The sequence below is a fragment of the Chelonia mydas genome, chromosome 20 (genome assembly GCF_015237465.2).
Source record: "Chelonia mydas isolate rCheMyd1 chromosome 20, rCheMyd1.pri.v2, whole genome shotgun sequence".
Taxonomy (NCBI): domain Eukaryota; kingdom Metazoa; phylum Chordata; order Testudines; family Cheloniidae; genus Chelonia; species Chelonia mydas.
The window spans coordinates 13,858,784-13,877,701 of record NC_051260.2 but is presented as its reverse complement, the minus strand read 5'-3'; the positions used below and the strand labels follow the sequence as shown (position 1 = coordinate 13,877,701).

The 18,918-nt window shown below is 53.7% G+C and overlaps 1 protein-coding gene across 2 annotated transcripts; it reads right to left on the bottom strand.

Moving 5' to 3' along the window:
• Positions 1-1,704: 1,704 nt before the first annotated feature.
• On the bottom strand, positions 1,705-16,475 carry LOC114021616 (hepatic lectin). 2 transcript variants are annotated; one of them, XR_005223666.2, is made up of 7 exons: positions 16,168-16,386; positions 15,428-15,517; positions 14,405-14,467; positions 12,618-12,763; positions 9,914-10,020; positions 5,039-5,331; positions 1,705-3,226 (listed from the first exon to the last, which is right to left on the bottom strand). XR_005223666.2 is itself a non-coding variant. In XM_037888104.2 (6 exons), exons 1-6 carry the CDS (start codon positions 16,244-16,246, stop codon positions 5,187-5,189), a joined length of 630 nt encoding a protein of 209 aa, XP_037744032.1. In that variant the 5' UTR covers positions 16,247-16,475; the 3' UTR covers positions 1,705-5,186. The 2 variants fall into 2 exon arrangements, 1 of the variants encoding a protein (XP_037744032.1); XM_037888104.2 differs by having other exon boundaries at positions 1,705-5,331; positions 16,168-16,475.
• Between the last annotated feature and the right edge of the window lie 2,443 nt (positions 16,476-18,918).

Genomic DNA, 18,918 nt, shown 5'->3' with positions numbered 1-18,918 from the left:
CTTTGTTATGCCTAAAATCTATGGAAACATATTTTTTAAAGTTGGTGAAACTTCATAAACGTGTCTGTTGTTATGGAGATCACACAAAGTAAATTAGTGTTCCCTTTTTCTAAAAGCAATGAACATTGTTATGAACACCCTAAACCTCTGTGACTGATTAATTTAAAATAATGTCATTGTTTCAGTGAGTTAAATATGTAGTAATCTGGAATGGTTACTTTATGAAGGCTTAACAGTCCATTTAAAAGATAAAATTGTTGCCGGCACAGAGTGCCCGAGGCAAGCAACAGCAGGGTTCGTTGCCCGGTATGCGTCGCGCCAATGACCACAACGGGGTGGAGAAGCCGAGAGTTTTATCTGAAGCTTCAAATAGGGACACAGGGAGACTGAGCTGTCTCAGATCCTGCAAGCCAAATGCAGGTTACGCCATACAATTTATACCTTTGTTTCTACTTAACGACACAAGCATATACAACCAATTACCTGTTGCCCCATACAATAGCACAGCCAATCATCTAAAGCAGCCAGTTACATTTTTCCTGATTAGCATTGTTCAAGCCTTGCCTTATTTGGTTATACTCGTTACTAGCTTTTGCTAAACATTTCTTCCTTATCTATACGTTTACCCGGCTGAAGCTGGTTTCGGCCAGCGAGCTGTGTGCTAACATGTCTGTTTGTGTGTTAGCTTCCTCATAGTTTTGCAGGGTTACAGAAAGTTCTCTGCGGGGAACTGTGACTCTCTGCTGCTGGGAGGCAGGCTGGGCGTCTCGGTATCCTTCGCTGCCTTGTCCCTCCCGCCCCGGGCTGCGAGGGGCACCAGTTTAATAATACTGCGTAGGGCCCCATAAATCCTAAGGACGGCCCTGAATGTCAGTAAGCAGTGTCACGTATGCTTCTTTTACACATTTTGTATGTATAGTTGTGATTATATTTTGCCATGTGCATTACTTTGCATTTAACATGGAATTTCATCTGCCATTTTGTTGCCAAGTCACCCCGTTTTGTGAGATCCCTTTGTAACTCTTCGCAGTCTGTTTTGGACTTAACTAGCTTGAGTAATTTTGTATCATCGGCAAACTTTGCCACCTCACTGTTTACCCCCTTTTGCAGCTCATTGATGAATATGTTAAACAGCCCTGGTCCCAGTACAGACCCCTGGGGACACCACTATTTACCTCTCCCCATTCTGAAAATGGACCATTTATTCCTGCCCTTTGTTTCCTATCCTTTAACTGGAGTGTCTGGCAATGCTTTCAGGATCATCTAATGATCCTTAATTTAATTTAATGACAAGCCTTTTGTTATCTTAATCACCCTGCCTCTGTTTATAAATAGAACAGGAGTCCTTGTGGCACCTTAGAGACTAACAAGTACTCCTGCTCTTTTTGCGGATACAGACTAACAGGGCTGCTACTCTGAAACCTGTTTATAAATAAACTCCCTGCCCCAAGGGCAAAAGTTGTTAGCAGCACAGAATGCGTCACATTCCACACTCAAGCTCTGACTCCTGGGTGCTGAGCACCCACTGTTGTTTTTTCTGTGGGTGCTTGAGCCCTGGAGCACCCACGGAGCGGCGCCTATGCCCCCCCTTCTGTAACCACTAGACTCCCCTCCCTTCCCAGAACAGAGAATAGAACCCAGGAGTCCTAACGCCCAGCCCCCTGCGATAACTATAGTGTGAGGACAAACACAAAGAGCCATGTCTTAAATAGCGATGGGAGCGGGAAGTTCCCACGTTTATTAAACTCCCCACTGCAACAGCTCCTGCTTCTCTCTGGTAACTGTGGAAGGCCAGGAGCTGTATAATTACTCCACATCCCTTCCTTTATAATGAAAGGTTAAAACTTAAATTATTACCCAATGTATATCCCAGCAATTCCAAAGAAACTTGATATTCCTTTAAATGATTTACACCACCATGACTCCTTATCAATTCCATGTAAATGGCCCTGAGCAGCAGTCTAAAGATCAAATTTTTGAGGGGGTCTGATTGGTCCTGGCACCGCATGTTCTCACGTCTCCTGAGGTGCACTCTGCCTGGCAGGGCACCTGCAGGTCCCAGAGCCTCTCTTCATCACATTGGGAAATGCTGAGACCATAGAATCTCAGGGTTGGAAGGGTCCTCAGGAAATCATCCAGTCCAACCCCTTGCTCAAAGCAGGACCAATCCCCAATTTTTGCCCCAGATTCCTAAATGGCCCCCTCAAGGATTGAACTCACAACCCTGGGTTTAGCAGGCCAATGCTCAAACCACTGAGCTATCCCTCCCCCCATAGCAGCTCCGCTAAGGAGGACCTGGGGGCTTCTTACCAGTTCTGACAGCCTGGGAGCTTTTGATCCATGCTTTGTTCCCTGGCCTCAGTTCAGGCAGCTGCTTGTTCGGTGCCAAACGTGCAAGATTTGTTGTGGCCAAATTTTTATCTCAGTGTCCCAATTTTTGAAATCCCTTCAGGTTGGGCCATGCAGGTCGTAGCTGTATCGGTGCCCCAGGGAAAGGCGACCTTCCCATCCAACGTTCTGCTGGCTACAGCGCAGAGGCAAGCTCTCACGGATCCACAGGATCGGTGCCACGCCCCAGGCTTTGGAGCAGTCTCTTGGAGGAAGCCAAACCCCAAAAAGCTGGTGGATATTCCAATACTTAGGTTTACCAAGCCAGCATAAAACAGCTTCTTTATTACCTTCCTGATTACTCAGAAGTCCAAACAACACAGTTCCCTTAAAGTGATCCAGCCTCAGGCCTCCATCCAGGTACCCACATCAAATATGATGATTTCTGAAAATCTTATTTCATCCTATAAAAGAAAAGGTTCTCCCAATCCCGAAGGGTCGGACACGTCACCACCCAGGTGAACTCATGTTTCCGATCTTACCCAAACACCCACTACAGCCGATTCTTATTAACTAAACTAAAATTTATTAAAAGACAAAAGAGAGAGAGAGTCTGGTTAAAAGATCAATATACAGACAGACATGAGTTCAATCCATTGAGGTGCAGATTCACAGCAGAGATGGTGAGCTTTGTAGTGGCAAAGAGTTCTTTCGGAAATAGTTCATAGGTGATAGTCCAATGTCCAAATCTCATATTCAGGGTGTACCTGCATAACTGGGACCTCAGTCTTGTGACTCAAACTTCCCCTGATGAAGTCTAAGCAGATCTGAGATCACAGAATCAGGACCCAAGGTTCTTTTATACAATTTCATGTCCTCTTTGACAAGTTGGGATTTCCTTGGGGAACAAAAGGTAATTAGGATGACTTTGAAGGAGGTCCATCACTGATACTTAGCTATACGAATTAACATAAGGCCTTTTGCTTGTTCCTCCACCATTTACAGTACATTTCAAAGAGAGATGAATACCGAGATATCCCGTTTACAATTCATTTACATGATAGGATGTTCTTTTGACCCCTCAATTATCAGAATACAGCACAGACAGGGACTGTTGATTATATTGTCCACCCTACTCATACATATATAAATACATAAAAACACAAACATTATCTCCCCACATGTCTTTTGAGGGTTATTTATTTTGCAGGATGTTTAACCCTTTCTAGCCATGCATCCCACACACACACACCCCAGCTCGTTTCTGGATTAGGACCCCTGCAATTACAACACCATGAAAGTTCAGATTTAAACAGCTGAAATAATGAAATTTATGATTTTTAAAATCCTATGACTGTAAAATTGACCAAAATGGACCATGAATTTGGTAGGACCCTAGATATAGGGCAGACCAGACCTTAGTCTTCCACTCTCTGCATGTCATGTTCCCAAAGCTTGCAAGGGCCGTTCACCAATCCTTTGTGTTGTGATATTCCTTAACAGCCCATTTAATCTTGCTAGGCCTCCTGAACAAGTGGGCAAGGGGAGGGGGGATGAGTCTCTTGCCTGGGGTCACAAATTCAGAGCCAACATTGTCAAAGTTACAAAGCAAAACGTTCATATGTGCTTAGAGCCTTGAATACAGACATTACAAGTGAGATTAACACAGCCAGCAATTCACGAGTCTACACAATGAATACAGTGTTATAAGACTATGACCTACTTTGAACAAAACTAACATACAGGTGAGCTGGTCTGGTTTCCAGCTATGAGTTTGTCAGGTCCTAATGAACGCCTAAGGCCATGGCCGGAGCTCGTACTTGCTTTACCAGCATCACACCATATCTGTAATGTTCAGCAAGACTAGCAACTGCAGTAATAAAAGTCTCAGCTGATGCTCCCTTGTTCCTGGTGCCTCCTGTTAAATTTGGCCCTTTCACATATAATATTCTGTCTGCCTATGAATTGGGCATCAAAAGCCTCTTTCTCTTTGAAGTTTCGTTCTTTTCCTCCTCACTGAGGGGTAGGGCAGCAGGACCCAAGGCAAAGATCAGGGCATTTAGCCAGTATCCTTGGGCTTTCGCTGTTAAATCAGACGCCATGTGGGGTTGCTCAAATTGCCAGCTCCAGCTACCTGGGTTCCCAAAACTAAGCTTCTCTAATGGAGCCCCTTGGGCTGTGGGCTCCATCACTGCACTGAGACAGGGCTCTGCCTCCTTCCTGCTGCAGCTTGCCCAGGTGTGCTCCTGGATTTTGTACTCACTCACCACACTGGGAGTGCCTCTTCTTCCCTTCACTCGCTTCTCATGACAAAGACAAAGAGCCAAGCCTCAAGCAGCAACTGGTGACCTCTCTGACTGGGAAGTGCCCATGTTTATTAAGCTCCCTGCTGCAGTGCCTCCTAGTTCTTCCAGGTGACTGTGGAGGACCAGGAGCTCAAGACCCACTCCACACTAACCACTAGACTCCCCTCCCCTCCAAGAGCCGGGGTAGACCCCAGGAGTCCTGGCTCCCAGCCCCTTCAGAGCAAGGGACCAACTCCCAGCACCCTCCTCCCCTCAGGACGCCTGCACTGGTGCAGCCTCGTTATCTCCATGAGGGAGGGGAGAAAGGAGTTGTAGTGTTGGATTTCTAGTTTCAGATACAAGAATGATACATTCATACAAATAGGATGACCACACTCGGTAGATTATAAGCTTTGTAATGATACCTTACAAGAGACCTCTTGCATGAAGCATATTCCAGTTACATCATCTTCACACCGATGGGCTGATGCGCAGGCCGTGAGCGGAGCCCAGGCCTCGCAGCGGGGGGATGAATTTCAGCCTGTGTTCAGAGCCGGGGGGAGGGGGAGCTGTTTACACAGTGGCGGCCTTTTCACAGATCCACCTGTAAGAGGTACTACAGGGTTCGTCGTTCCACAGGCCGATCTCCAGCAGGTGGGCGCAGTCCTCGTCACTGAGTCCGTTTCTGAGGTTATTGGGCTCTCCTTTGTTCCACTGCCTGAACGAGAAGAGAGAGACGAGCCCTCAGAGCCCCTAGCCCACCGACTCCCTGTCCCAGGGGAGATACACCCCCAGGAAGCTCGGCCCCACCCTCAGTGTAACCTAGAGCAGCCTCATTTAGGGTTCATTTAACTTATGCTCAGGCCCTGGTGGGGTTCTGAGAAGCTTAGAACAGCCAGAGCCCAGCAGGGCTCCAGCCCCACCCCTGCGCCAGGGTCTGTTGTGCCAGCTCTTCCCCAGCCCCTTTATGCTGGTTATATCCTGGGTGAGGGTGGGGGAGGAGATTAAATATCCTTCAAAATCCCTTGATGCTGCCAGAGCAGAGTAAAGGGCCATTGAGCAACGGAGTATTGGGCCCATTCCATTGACTTTGGCCAGTGCTAGGAGGGATTAAAGCAAGTAGAGGGAACAATATGGCTGCCCATGATGGCAGGCTGAATACTCTCTGCATGGGGCGGGGGAAAGCGGGGTTGAACAGTTTGCACCCCAGTCTCAAGGGTTTGTGACATTCCCCCTAGAGGAGACAGATCTTTTATTCTGAAGTATCCAAATGAATGTGGGGCCAGAGACAGTGTTACCTGCTCATAGGGCAGGCATCATGATTGGCCCACTAGAGGATAACCACCTATTACCAGTTAATGGCATAAGTGGTGGAGGGCTGCGCTGTTGAAGGCCCTGGTACAGGGGTAGAGGCTGCTCCCCACACACGCCATGGCAGCACAAGCTTCCCCTCACCATGGTGTCTCAGATCAGACCAGCCTTGGAGAGACCTTGCTGCTTGCCAGGGGCTAAGATTCGCGATGTGACGGAGAGACTGCCGAGACTCATCAAGCCCTCGGATCGCTATCCCTTCCTGCTTCTCCACGTGGGCACCAATGATACTGCCAAGAATGACCTTGAGCGGATCACTGCGGACTACGTGGCTCTGGGAAGAAGGATAAAGGAGTTTGAGGCGCAAGTGGTGTTCTCGTCCATCCTCCCCGTGGAAGGAAAAGGCCTGGGTAGGGACCGTCGAATCGTGGAAGTCAATGAATGGCTACACAGGTGGTGTCGGAGAGAAGGCTTTGGATTCTTTGACCATGGGATGGTGTTCCATGAAGGAGGAGTGCTGGGCAGAGACGGGCTCCACCTTACGAAGAGAGGGAAGAGCATCTTTGCCAGCAGGCTGGCTAATCTAGTGAGGAGGGCTTTAAACTAGGTTCACCGGGGGAAGGAGACCAAAGCCCTGAGGTAAGTGGGAAAGCGGGATACTGGGAGGAAACACAGGCAGGAACGTCTGTGAGGGGAGGGCTCCTGCCTCATACTGAGAATGAGGGGCGATCAGCAGGTTATCTCAAGTGCTTATATGTGAATGCACAAAGCCTTGGAAACAAGCAGGGAGAACTGGAGGTCCTGGTGATGTCAAGGAATTATGACGTGATTGGAATAACAGAGACTTGGTGGGATAACTCACATGACTGGAGTACTGTCATGGATGGTTATAAACTGTTCAGGAAGGACAGGCAGGGCAGAAAAGGTGGGGGAGTAGCACTGTATGTAAAGGAGCAGTATGAATGCTCAGAGCTCCGGTACGAAACTGCAGAAAAACCTGAGTGTCTATGGATTAAGTTTAGAAGTGTGAGCAACAAGAGTGATGTAGTGGTGGGAGTCTGCTATAGACCACCGGACCAGGGGGATGAGGTGGATGAGTCTTTCTTCCGGCAACTCGCAGAAGCTACTAGATCGCACGCCCTGGTTCTCATGGGTGACTTTAATTTTCCTGATATCTGCTGGGAGAGCAATACAGCGGTGCATAGACAATCCAGGAAGTTTTTGGAAAGTGTAGGGGACAATTTCCTGGTGCAAGTGCTAGAGGAGCCAACTAGGGGGGGAGCTTTTCTTGACCTGCTGCTCACAAACCGGGAAGAATTAGTGGGGGAAGCAAAAGTGGATGGGAGTCTAGGGGGCAGTGACCATGAGTTGGTTGAGTTCAGGATCCTGATGCAGGGAAGAAAGGTAAGCAGCAGGATACGGACCCTGGACTTCAGGAAAGCAGACTTCAACTCCCTCAGGGAACGGATGGGTAGGATCCCCTGGGGGACTAACATGAAGGGGAAAGGAGTCCAGGAGAGCTGGCTGTATTTCAAGGAATCCCTGTTGAGGTTACAGGGACAAACCATCCCGATGAGTCGAAAGAATAGTAAATATGGCAGGCGACCAGCTTGGCTTAACGGTGAAATCCTAGCGGATCTTAAACATAAAAAAGAAGCTTACAAGAAGTGGAAGGTTGGACATATGACCAGGGAAGAGTATAAAAATATTGCTCGGGCATGTACGAATGAAATCAGGAGGGCCAAATCGCACCTGGAGCTGCAGCTAGCAAGAGATGTCAAGAGTAACAAGAAGGGTTTCTTCAGGTATGTTGGCAACAAGAAGAAAGCCAAGGAAAGTGTGGGCCCCTTACTGAATGAGGGAGGCAACCTAGTGACAGAGGATGTGGAAAAAGCTAATGTACTCAATGCTTTTTTTGCCTCTGTCTTCACTAACAAGGTCAGCTCCCAGACTGCTGCGCCGGGCATCACAGCATGGGGAGTAGATGGCCAGCCCTCTGTGGAGAAAGAGGTGGTTAGGGACTATTTAGAAAAGCTGGATGTGCACAAGTCCATGGGGCCGGACGAGTTGCATCCGAGAGTGCTAAAGGAATTGGCGGCTGTGATTGCAGAGCCATTGGCCATTATCTTTGAAAACTCATGGCGATCGGGGGAAGTCCCAGATGACTGGAAAAAGGCTAATGTAGTGCCCATCTTTAAAAAAGGGAAGAAGGAGGATCCTGGGAACTACAGGCCAGTCAGCCTCACCTCAGTCCCTGGAAAAATCATGGAGCAGGTCCTCAAAGAATCAATCCTGAAGCACTTACATGAGAGGAAAGTGATCAGGAACAGTCAGCATGGATTCACCAAGGGAAGGTCATGCCTGACTAATCTAATCGTCTTCTATGATGAGATTACTGGTTCTGTGGATGAAGGGAAAGCAGTGGATGTATTGTTTCTTGACTTTAGCACAGCTTTTGACACGGTCTCCCACAGTATTCTTGTCAGCAAGTTAAAGAAGTATGGGCTGGATGAATGCACTATAAGGTGGGTAGAAAGTTGGCTAGATTGTCGGGCTCAACGGGTAGTGATCAATGGCTCCATGTCTAGTTGGCAGCCAGTATCAAGTGGAGTGCCCCAGGGGTCGGTCCTGGGGCCAGTTTTGTTCAATATCTTCATAAATGATCTGGAGGATGGTGTGGATTGCACCCTCAGCAAATTTGCGGATGATACTAAACTAGGAGGAGTGGTAGATACGCTGGAGGGCAGGGATAGGATAGGAGGGACCTAGACAAATTGGAGGATTGGGCCAAAAGAAATCTGATGAGGTTCAATAAGGATAAGTGCAGGGTCCTGCACTTAGGACGGAAGAACCCAATGCACCGCTACAGACTAGGGACCGAATGGCTCGGCAGCAGTTCTGCAGAAAAGGACCTAGAGGTGACAGTGGACCAGAAGCTGGATATGAGTCAGCAGTATGCCCTTGTTGCCAAGAAGGCCAATGGCATTTTGGGATGTATAAGTAGGGGCATAGCGAGTAGATCGAGGGACGTGATCGTTCCCCTCTATTCGACATTGGTGAGGCCTCATCTGGAGTACTGTGTCCAGTTTTGGGCCCCACACTACAAGAAGGATGTGGATAAATTGGAGAGAGTCCAGCGAAGGGCAACAAAAATGATTAGGGGTCTGGAACACATGACTTATGAGGAGAGGCTGAGGGAACTGGGATTGTTTAGTCTGCAGAAGAGAAGAACGAGGGGGGATTTGATAGCTACTTTCAACTACCTGAGAGGTGGTTCCAGAGAGGATGGTTCTAGACTATTCTCAGTGGTAGAAGAGGACAGGACAAGGAGTAATGGTCTCAAGTTGCAGTGGGGGAGGTTTAGGTTGGATATTAGGAAAAACTTTTTCACCAAGAGGGTGGTGAAACACTGGAATGTGTTACCTAGGGAGGTGGTAGAATCTCCTTCCTTAGAAGTTTTTAAGGTCAGGCTTGACAAAGCCCTGGCTGGGATGATTTAATTGGGGATCGGTCCCGCTTTGAGCAGGGGGTTGGACTAGATGACCTCCTGAGGTCCCTTCTAACCCTGATATTCTATGATTCTATGATTCTATGACCCTTCTGTAGGCTGAGAGGGGCGCTCTGTCCCCATGACCCATTCCGTCCTTGGTCCATTGGCTGTGATGGCCAACGAGCACCCAGTGTGATCTGTGGATGCTTTACCCATTGGGAGCTGGGCTGAGACCCAGCAAGCTCATTTCATACAGAGTTGCACCCAGCAGCAATGCCATTTGGTCACTAGAGACCTGGGCCAGATCTGAACCAGTGATCTGCGGGCGACTGATAGAGCCTCAAGTCGTTCAGTCCTCAGGGCATGAAATCAAACCCAAGCGGCTCCATCCCTGGTCTCAGCCTTGGAGCTACTGAGGTGGAAAGCGCCTGCAGGAGCAGGGGCAGCTGGGGAAGGCCAGGGGCAGGAAGGGGAGAGCAGAGGATCGCCCCATGCTTACGTAAATGCCGCAGGAGTATTGTCCACCCAGTGCCAGACACCTTCAGTCCCTTGGTCTGTGAAGCCGATCCAGTGACGAAGAGAATCAGCTTTAATGCCCAAGTAATTCTAGAGAGGGGACAGCACAGAGGACTGGGTGGTTAGAACTGGAGCCAGATCCTGAGGTGTCTCCCGTGCCAGGAACTAACCCCCGGGGATGGCCTGGGCACTCGGCCATTAGCGAGTGCGCTCAGTGCTGCATACGCCAGAGGAGGAGGCAAGGAGCCCGATTCTCCTCTCCCTCGAGTGGAGGGTGGGGGGGATGGAGAGACGTCAGCGGAGGAGCAGGGGTTGGCGACGGTCTAGGCCTGGGGTGGGGAGAGGAGGCACCGAGCCTAGGGGCGTGGATGGTGTTGGAACGGGGGGGAGGGTATTGGGTCCTGCAGTGGGACAGAGGGGGCTGTGGCATAGATCACACCGCACCAAACAGATCCCAACCTTGCAGTCAAACTTGGGCACATCCCAGCAGGTGCGGGTAATGCACAAGGAGTCCAGGAGGGCCTGTGGTGTTAATTTAGCTGGAATATAGGGGCCTAAGGTGTTACCAGAACCCAGCCGTTGGCCGACAGTAAACAGCACTAACCCGGCCTGCTTTGTTCCCTTGAAAACCCTTTTAACCTTTGATCAAAGATAAGGCAAAGAAGAGAAAACAAGGGAAAGCCTTTGAACTGTAAAGCACTAAGCCAGGTTTTCATTCCGACAGCCTCTCTTGGTCCCGTCCCCTTCAGCAGCCGAGTTTTTAGAAGGAACCCGCCCCCCCTTGTGTGACAGGCTCTTAGCAGGGCCAGATTAATCATTTGTGGGCCCTGGCACCCGGACTGTGGCCCCGCCCCCTGCTCCGCCCACCCTTTGCCGCAAGGCCCCGCCCCTGCTCAGCCTCATCCCCTCCAAGGCCCCGCCCACTGCTCGCAGGGTTGGGAGAGGGGGGAGAGGAGTGAGCGGCAGGCGGGGAGAGGCTGTGGGGGGGGCGGGGCGCTGGTGCAAAGCCTGGGCGGAACACAGGGGGCAGGGCCACAGTCCGGGCTTTGGCGCCATTGTAAACCCTGCACTGTCTCTTAGATGGTATCAGAACTGGTAACAACCGTCCAGCTGCTGAGACGGGCGGGAGCGGCTGCTGTTGTTCCATCCGACCCGTTTCATCCCCGGTGGTGGTTGGGATTAGCTGGAGCCGGTAGAGGCGACGTCATCGGGCTCCCTCTCTCTGGCCCCGTCTGGTCAGCACGTCTCAGGCTCAGGATGGCAAAGGCCCCAGGAGACGCGGGTGGGGAAGCCATGAGGGTGAAGCTCGTTCCAGTACCCTGTTTTTCTCCCCAAAGTCTCTTTCAGGGCCCCAAAAGGGAGCGATGGGTGGAAAAGCCCATCCCCTCGTTCCTTGGGCCACCACGTAGGTTTAATCTCCAACACTGGATTCACTCCTTTCTGGTTCCACACGTTTCTTGTTTGCCAGGCGTGATCTGAACCCAGTCCTTGAGTTACAGCAGAAGGCTCTTTTGTTTGGACTAACTCCGTCTGCCGCCTGTTTGGGACCGTTTTCCATCAGCCCGGTCATTGTGCCATCTCAGGAACGCTCACAAACTTTTACAGCTGCGTTCACAGTGAGGGTAAATTTGTGAGGCCAGTTATTACAACAGGGTCCAGCAGGAGATAAGGGTGAGCGTTATGAATACACCGCCCGAGTTCCTCTTTCCAAAGGGCTGTTCCACTTTGAAAGTGACTGTAAAAAGCCTGCCCCAGATGGGCTCCCCCATCCCTGTGAGTATGAGCCAGAGCTGCTGGCCACAGGGGCTCACCTAAGTCATTCCTGCTTTTCCCTCCCATACGCCCAGCAGAGCCAGCCAGGGCCTGGTCTCGTTCAGGCCTTATCAGAATTGTCACCCAAGTTCCTGTTGCAGGATCTTTGCGCTGGATCCCCAGCTGATGTCAATCGGGATCGCGCCGATGACGGCTGCTGTGCGCCGGCCAGGGTGCTGGCCCATTCCTGGCACTGGAAAGCACTGACCAAAGGAAATACATTCACCACCATAGGCGCCGACTCCGTGGGCGCCCATCAGTTGTTTCGCCACCCCGCCGCTGATCAGCTGTTTGGCAGCCGGCGGGAGGTGCTTGGTAGAGGGGACGGAGCAGGTGTGGGACGAGGTGGGGCAAGGGCAGGGTCTTGGGGGAAGGGGTGGAGTGTAGGCGGGGCCGAAGGGGGGTGGAGCACCCACCCGGAAAAATAAAAGCCAGTGCCAGTGTCCTGGCTCTCCCCTGCCAGCAGACGCCCCTGGGCTCTGCAGTCTGGTGGGAATCCACCTCTGGCAGGATAGTTTCGTGTTCCCAGCCCCCCAGGGAGTCTGACAACCCTGCCGGGTAACCACCTCTCTTATCTGCCATGCAGCTCTGCTTTCCGAGCCCTCCTCAAAATTCCCCACCATTTGCTCCACGTCGTCTCTTCTCTGTGCTGTTGCCCCGAGCCCCTCCTGCCCCAGGCGGGCAAAATTCACCCCTGTGTGGGGGCCAGGGCTAGCCCTTGTCACTGCTGGAGTCCTGCTCCAGCCCTGGGCTGGGGACTCCAAGTCCCACCGTTCCTTTCTTCCCCTCAGGCCCAAACAGCGCCGAAGCCTCATGCCGGCCCACTGTCCAGGGGTCATTACACCCCAGGTTGGGGTAGGGCTGAGGGCTCGTACCTGCTCCCTTGCGTTGTTGATCACCACCAGATCAGCATTCTCAGCTAAGCAGAAGTTTCTCGCTGCTTCCCAGGACCGGTTAGTCCAGGAGAAAAAATAGCACCTTCCTTGGTGCTGGTCCCAGCCCCACTGGCACTGGAGAGCACCTGCCAGAGACAACACAGCTGTGAGCCCCTTCCCCCCACGGGCCAATGAGGGGCGAATCCCCCCCACGCGCCAACGAGGGGTCGATTCCTGCCCCCTCTTGTGCTGACTTAGGGGCCAATCCTTCCCCACACGCACCGACAACGAGTGGATCCCCCAACCTCATGTGCCAACGAGGGGCCAATCCCCCGACCCGACGTACTGACTAGTGGCCAATCCCCCCACCGCATGTGCCGACGAGGGGCCGATCCCTCCCTCCCCACGTGTCGACGAGAGGCCAATCCCTGCCCTGCCACGTGCCGACAAGGGGCTTATCCGTCCTCTCCATGTAACGACGACGGTCCAATCCCTCCCTCACATGCGCCAAAGAGGAGCCGATCACCCCATCCCGTGAGCCGACGAGGGGCCGATCCCCCCACCCCATGTGCCAATGAGGGGCCGATCCCCCCTCACATGCCGACGAGGGGCCGATCCCTCCCTCCTCACTACCAACAAGGAGCCGATCATTCCCTCTCTACACTCCAGCGAGGAGGCAATCCTTCCCCACCACATTCCAACGAGGGGCCAATCCTTCCCCTCCACATGCTGACGGGGGGCTGATCCCTTTCCCCGCCAATTGCTGACGAGGGGGCTGATACCTTTCCCCGCCACATGCCAACGCTCCTCCCCACGTGCCGATGAGGGGCCGATCCCTCCCCACCCAATGCACAAAAGAGATGCCGATCCCCCCATGTTACAGGCTGATGAGAGGCCGATCCCTCCCTCCCCACGTACCCATGAGGAGCCTATCCCTCCCTCCCCACACGCCAACGAGGGGTCGATCCCCCCATCCCGTATGCCAATGAGGGGCCGATCCCTCCCTCCCCATGCTCCGACAAGGAGCCAATCCCTGCCCCCCCACACATGCCGATGACGGGCCAATCCCGTCTCCCCGCATGCTGACAAGGACCTCATGTGCCAAAGAGGGGCCGATTTCCCCACCCCATGAGCCGACAAGGGGCAGATCCCTCCCCCCCACGTGCCAACGTGGGGCCGATCCCCCCCTTCCCACGTGCCGACGAGGAGCCAATCCCCCCATCTCACGTGCCAACAGGAGGCTGATCCCTCACTCCAACATGCCGACGAGGAGCCGATCCCTCCCTCCCCACGCGCCAACGAGGGGCTGATTCGACCCTCCCCACATGCCAACAAGGGGCCATTTTCTCCCCCACACGCTCCGCTGAGGGGCCCATACCACCACCCCCATGCCCCTGAGGAGCCAATCCCTCCCCCAACATGCCGACGGAAGGCCAATCCGTCCCCCCCGCCCCATGCGTCGACAGAGGGCCAATCTCTCCCCCGCATGTGCCTCCCCCCACCAGGCACAGAGCACAGGCCAAACCACAGCAGGTGTGGGTACCCCACAGGAGACCGAAGCCACACGTGAAAGCAGACACTACAGGCGGAGACAGGGGGCACAGGGGGCCCCTCCATCCATCCTTATGGGCTCTGCTCTCACAGAGCGAGTGGCAGGGCCCCATTCCCAGCCCCCAGCCTCACCCCCTGCACTAAAGGGAGATTCCGCAGCCCCCCACCCCAACTAGGGGGGACCCCCCCAACTAGAACGTGACACTGCATTTGCATTCTCCCCACTCTGCTCTTACCTGCTGTGCTCCCTGTGCGGCCAGGGTCTCCTGGCCTGGTGGAAGAAGGGGCAGCCTGTGAAACTGAGCACGGCCTGTGTTAGTCTCAGGGCCATTGATAGGAAACACCCCCCACCCCCGCAGGGTGCTGATCACCCCACCTCCCCGCACCCCAGAGGGTGAGGCTGCAACACCTGAACCTTGCCTAGTGCCTGATCCCCACCTCCCTGCACCTCTAAACCAGATCAAGACTTTCCAGCATCTTTCCCCCCACCTCATCTGCAGGCTAAACCACCCCTGATCCCGACACCCCTAAATTGGAAGGAGACACTGCAGCACCCCCATCCTCGCTGGCTGCTCATTCCCCTCCCTATGCCCCGTGTGGTGCCGTCCCTGTTCCCAGTGCACAGGGTGGGACATTAAGGAAAGGAAGACTAGGAACATTCAACAGGAGCCCAGAGAGCACCTCCCATTTATCCCTCCCCCCCAGCCCTGATCTTACTGGCCGGGCCCCTCTCAGTTGTGGGGCTGGAGTCCCCGGCCACGTCTGATGATGGGCCATCTAAGAAACTTAGCAGAGCCCCAGTGTAAGCCTCAGGGACACATCACACACCTCTCCCAGTGGGCGGGTTGGCAGCTCCTCAGTCCGGTCTGTCATCTCTGTAGCTGGGTGGGGCAGGAATCCCAGCAAGGGGCTCCCTCAGCCCACTGGGGCTCTCACCTCCTCAGGGCAGGGATGAGCAGGATTTGGGGAGGGGGGAATCTCAAACCCTAATCATAATGCCTCCCCCTTCTCATCAGTAGAGCACACAAAGGACTTTGTGAAGGGGGTCAGGCTCATAAGCCCCATTTTATAGATGGGGAAACTGAGGCATAGGGCATTGATGTGACTTGCCCAAGGTCACACAGCTGGAATAGAATCCTGGTCTCCTAAGGCTTAGTCCCATACTTGCTCTACTAGTCCATGCTGTCTCAGAAGGTGACTAGCCCTCACCAGACCAGCTCTGGCTGGGGTAGGGGGCCCAGGTCACGGTGGATACTCACTGCCAGTGAGGACCAGGGTCATCAGGAGAAGTTTGATGGCCACGATGATCACGGTGGTGATCACCAGCTGCCGGTTCGTGAGGGGGGGATCTGGAAAGGGAGGAAATGGCTCTGATAACCCTGTCCTGGCCATACCCTAGATCTTACCCCACCACCACCACCACCCCAAGCACTGAGTGGGATGCACTTTTGATCAAGCCTGACAATAATTGAAGGGGCAGGGATCTGTGTGTAGCATCTTTAGCTAAAAGAGCTTTTCTCCCCACTGTGTCTCAAGCATTTGAGTTAAATGTGCACTCACAAAAATGAAAAGCATGAAGCCAAAGGGCCAAACTCTGCTCCCAGTTACACCAGTGTAAATCTAGACTGAAGGCATTAGTGTGACTCAAGATTTACACCGGTGTAAATGGGAGCAGATGTTGGGTCAAATAGTTTCCAAACCTTTGGAGGAAAATAATCACATCCCCTGCCAGGCAGTGAGGTTTCCCCTGCACAGGGTGTGATGCTGTAGTCCTGCCAGCTCCCCAGTCACCCCCGGGGCTTCCATGGATGGCAGGGTAGGTGAAACCCCCATTTCTGATCTGTTTTTGAAAAGAGGAAAAAACAAACTGCTTTTTGAGCTTTCTTCCAGCACCATGAAAGAGCAAAAAGAGAAGGAACCTGACAGCCACCCCAGGAAACAAGCAACACACGGAGCAGCGGATTCCTCATCAGCCAGCAAAGGAGCTGGCATGTCTCACCGCGGGGAGGGGACAGACCCCCAGTCCATGTTCCTGGGTCCTCCCCGTCCCACTGAGGTTCTCCAGCCACGTCGGACATCTGCTCTGGGTCTCCTCGGATCTCTCAGTCATCCAGGCGCCTTCCTCTCTAGGGCCAAGGTTAGTGGGCTGGGTGGGTGCCCCGGGTGCTCTGCTGTTAGCTCCGACTGGGCTTCTTATACACACGGTGACTGAGGTGCTCCCATGGTGCAAACTGGGTGGGGCAATGTCAGGGCAACGCCCATCACCCTGCCTCCTGCATCGCGCAGTGGTGACCCTGATTGAATCACAGCTTCAAAAAGGGAACAGCCCTGCTAGGTCCCATCTGGTCCTTTGTCCCAGAGCAGGACTGTTCTCCCCAGGCTAGTTTTAAAGATAACATAACCGGGCAGGTTGTCAGGATCACACTGTGGACCTGAAGCCATGATACTCAGATCTCAGGAGACAAATTAAGACTCAGCATTACCCAAGAGAGCCACAGTCGGGTGAATTCGCAGTTTCATTTACTATAGGACTCTATGGTCATATTGAACCAGTGTGTCTGGTTTATACATATATGTATTCTCACACCACAACGACTGACCAAGTACCACTGTTTTATCAACTGCAATTGGTTAAAAGCACCCTGGTTGGTTAATAACTTAGACTGGCCAATAATTACGGAAGCAAGGTCTGAAGCTGCTCTCCTCAGACATCTAGTGATGAGCTGCGGGGAGGGAGGCTACACAGACACACCGGCTCGGCCTGGGTATCCAGCAGACAGAGCTGCATTGCCCACGTGATCAGTTTTGGCTGGTGCTGGGTTACAAATCACTTTCGAACGCGGGGGCCTGAAATGTTTTCCTCCTGATTGTGGGAGGAACGGGCAGCAGAACGGTGCTTAGCCAGCCCTGGCTGACGGGATCTCCCTCAGCTGAACTGAGCTCACAAAGGGGGTTCGGATGCCAGAGCCCAGTGGTGAGGGAGAAGGGCCAGGGCGGGGCCAGGCCAGGCCAGTTTAAAGATAGAGGTACCTAGACTCCATCAGGTCTAAGGGCTGTTTAGATCTGTTGCGGGACAGCGTGTCTGCGGAAGAGACGGCTAGGCCTGCACTAGCGGTGAAGTTCCCCGGCTGAGGTCACAGTAGAGAGGCAGGTGCCAGCAGAAGGGGACAGCACAGGGCCAGCGGCGACGGAGAGGATGGCGCGGTGTGGTGACCGGAGACACAAACAACAGCAGCGGAGTGAATGACGCACAGCAGCGGGCAGTGAAGGCATTGCTCGATGCTCCCCACCCCCCAGGTGTGAACTCACGTGTAGGCACCTCTGGGTCTCTGCGGACCAAGGACAGCAGCTGTGAGTGGGGTGTGGCAGAGGGAGAGGGGAGTGTGTGTTAAAGGGACGTTTGTTTGTTGCACTTTCACACCGCGGTGAAAAACGGAGGCAAAGGACACAGCCCAATGTCCTCTGGGGTGGGAGTTTTGCTCATGGTCAGATGTGTTCGACTCATGGTTGTGGGGTTTCCCCCAATTAATGCCGGGTTCTTTCCCCCTTTTTATTAAGTGTTTTCTCAGCCATGCACAGACTCAGTGCTTGTGAAAGGGGAAGTGTTGCCTCTTACAGGCGCCCCGGGGAGTTTGATTTTCCCAGATTGCTGGGTGGGGGCTCGAGGCGGTTCTGTGGTGTATTGTTAAGAGGGACCCCTGGATATTGAACCCGGCCCTGGTGGCTGCCGACTCCACCCGGCAGAAGGGTACAATTCAATCACACCGTGTTTTAATATCACGTGCTGCGAAGAGCCGCCGGAGAAACATTAAAGAGCTTCTTGCGGCTCACGAGCCTCAGTCTGAGTAAGGGTTGCCCGGTGTCTGGTTTTCAACTGGAAAGTCCAGTCGAAAAGGGAACCTGGCAGTGTCCAGTCAGCAGTGCTGACTAGCCACTAAAAGTGCCGTTAATCGCAATAACCAGCCTCCGCCACCGGGGGCAGGACGAGCAGAAGGTGCTGGAACCTGGAGGAGCACATGGGAACTGGGGATCGCGGTACTGTGGGCTCCCCCATCCTGCCCCACTCACCCCCACGCCCGGAGTGTGGCTCTCCCTCCCCCGCCCTGTCCCACTCAGCACCCTGACCCCCAGAGTGTGGCTCCCCCTCCCCTGTTCTGTCCCACTCACCCCCTATGACCCCCAGAGTGTGGCTCCCCCTCCCACGTCCCGCCCCACTCGCCCCCAAACCTGGAGTGCAGCTCTCCCTCCCCCACCCTGTCCCACTCCCCCTGACCCCTGGAGCGCGGCTCCCCCTACCGCATCCTGCCTCTCTCACCCCCCACCCCACAGCCCTGGAGCATGGCTCTTCCTGCCCTGTCCTGCCCAACTCACCCCCCCGCCCCCGACACCCAGAGCACAGCTCCTCCTTCACCACTCACTCCCATGCCTGGAGTGTGGCTCTCCCTCTCCCATCCTGCCCCACTCACCCCCTATGACCCCCGGAGTGCATCTTCCCCTCCCGCATCCTGCCCCACTCACCCCCCACCCCGCAGCCCTGGAGCATGGCTCTTCGTGCCCCGTCCTTCCCCCCTCCCCCCCAGCCCTGGGAGCATGTCTCCCCCTCCCCCATCCTGCCCCACTCCCCCCCACCCCCACACCCAGAGCACGGCTCCCCCTTCCCCACTCACCTCCCCACCCCCAGAGCGTGGATCTCCCTCCCCCGCCCTGCCCCACTCGCCCCCCCACCCCTGGAGTGCAGCTCCCCCTCCCC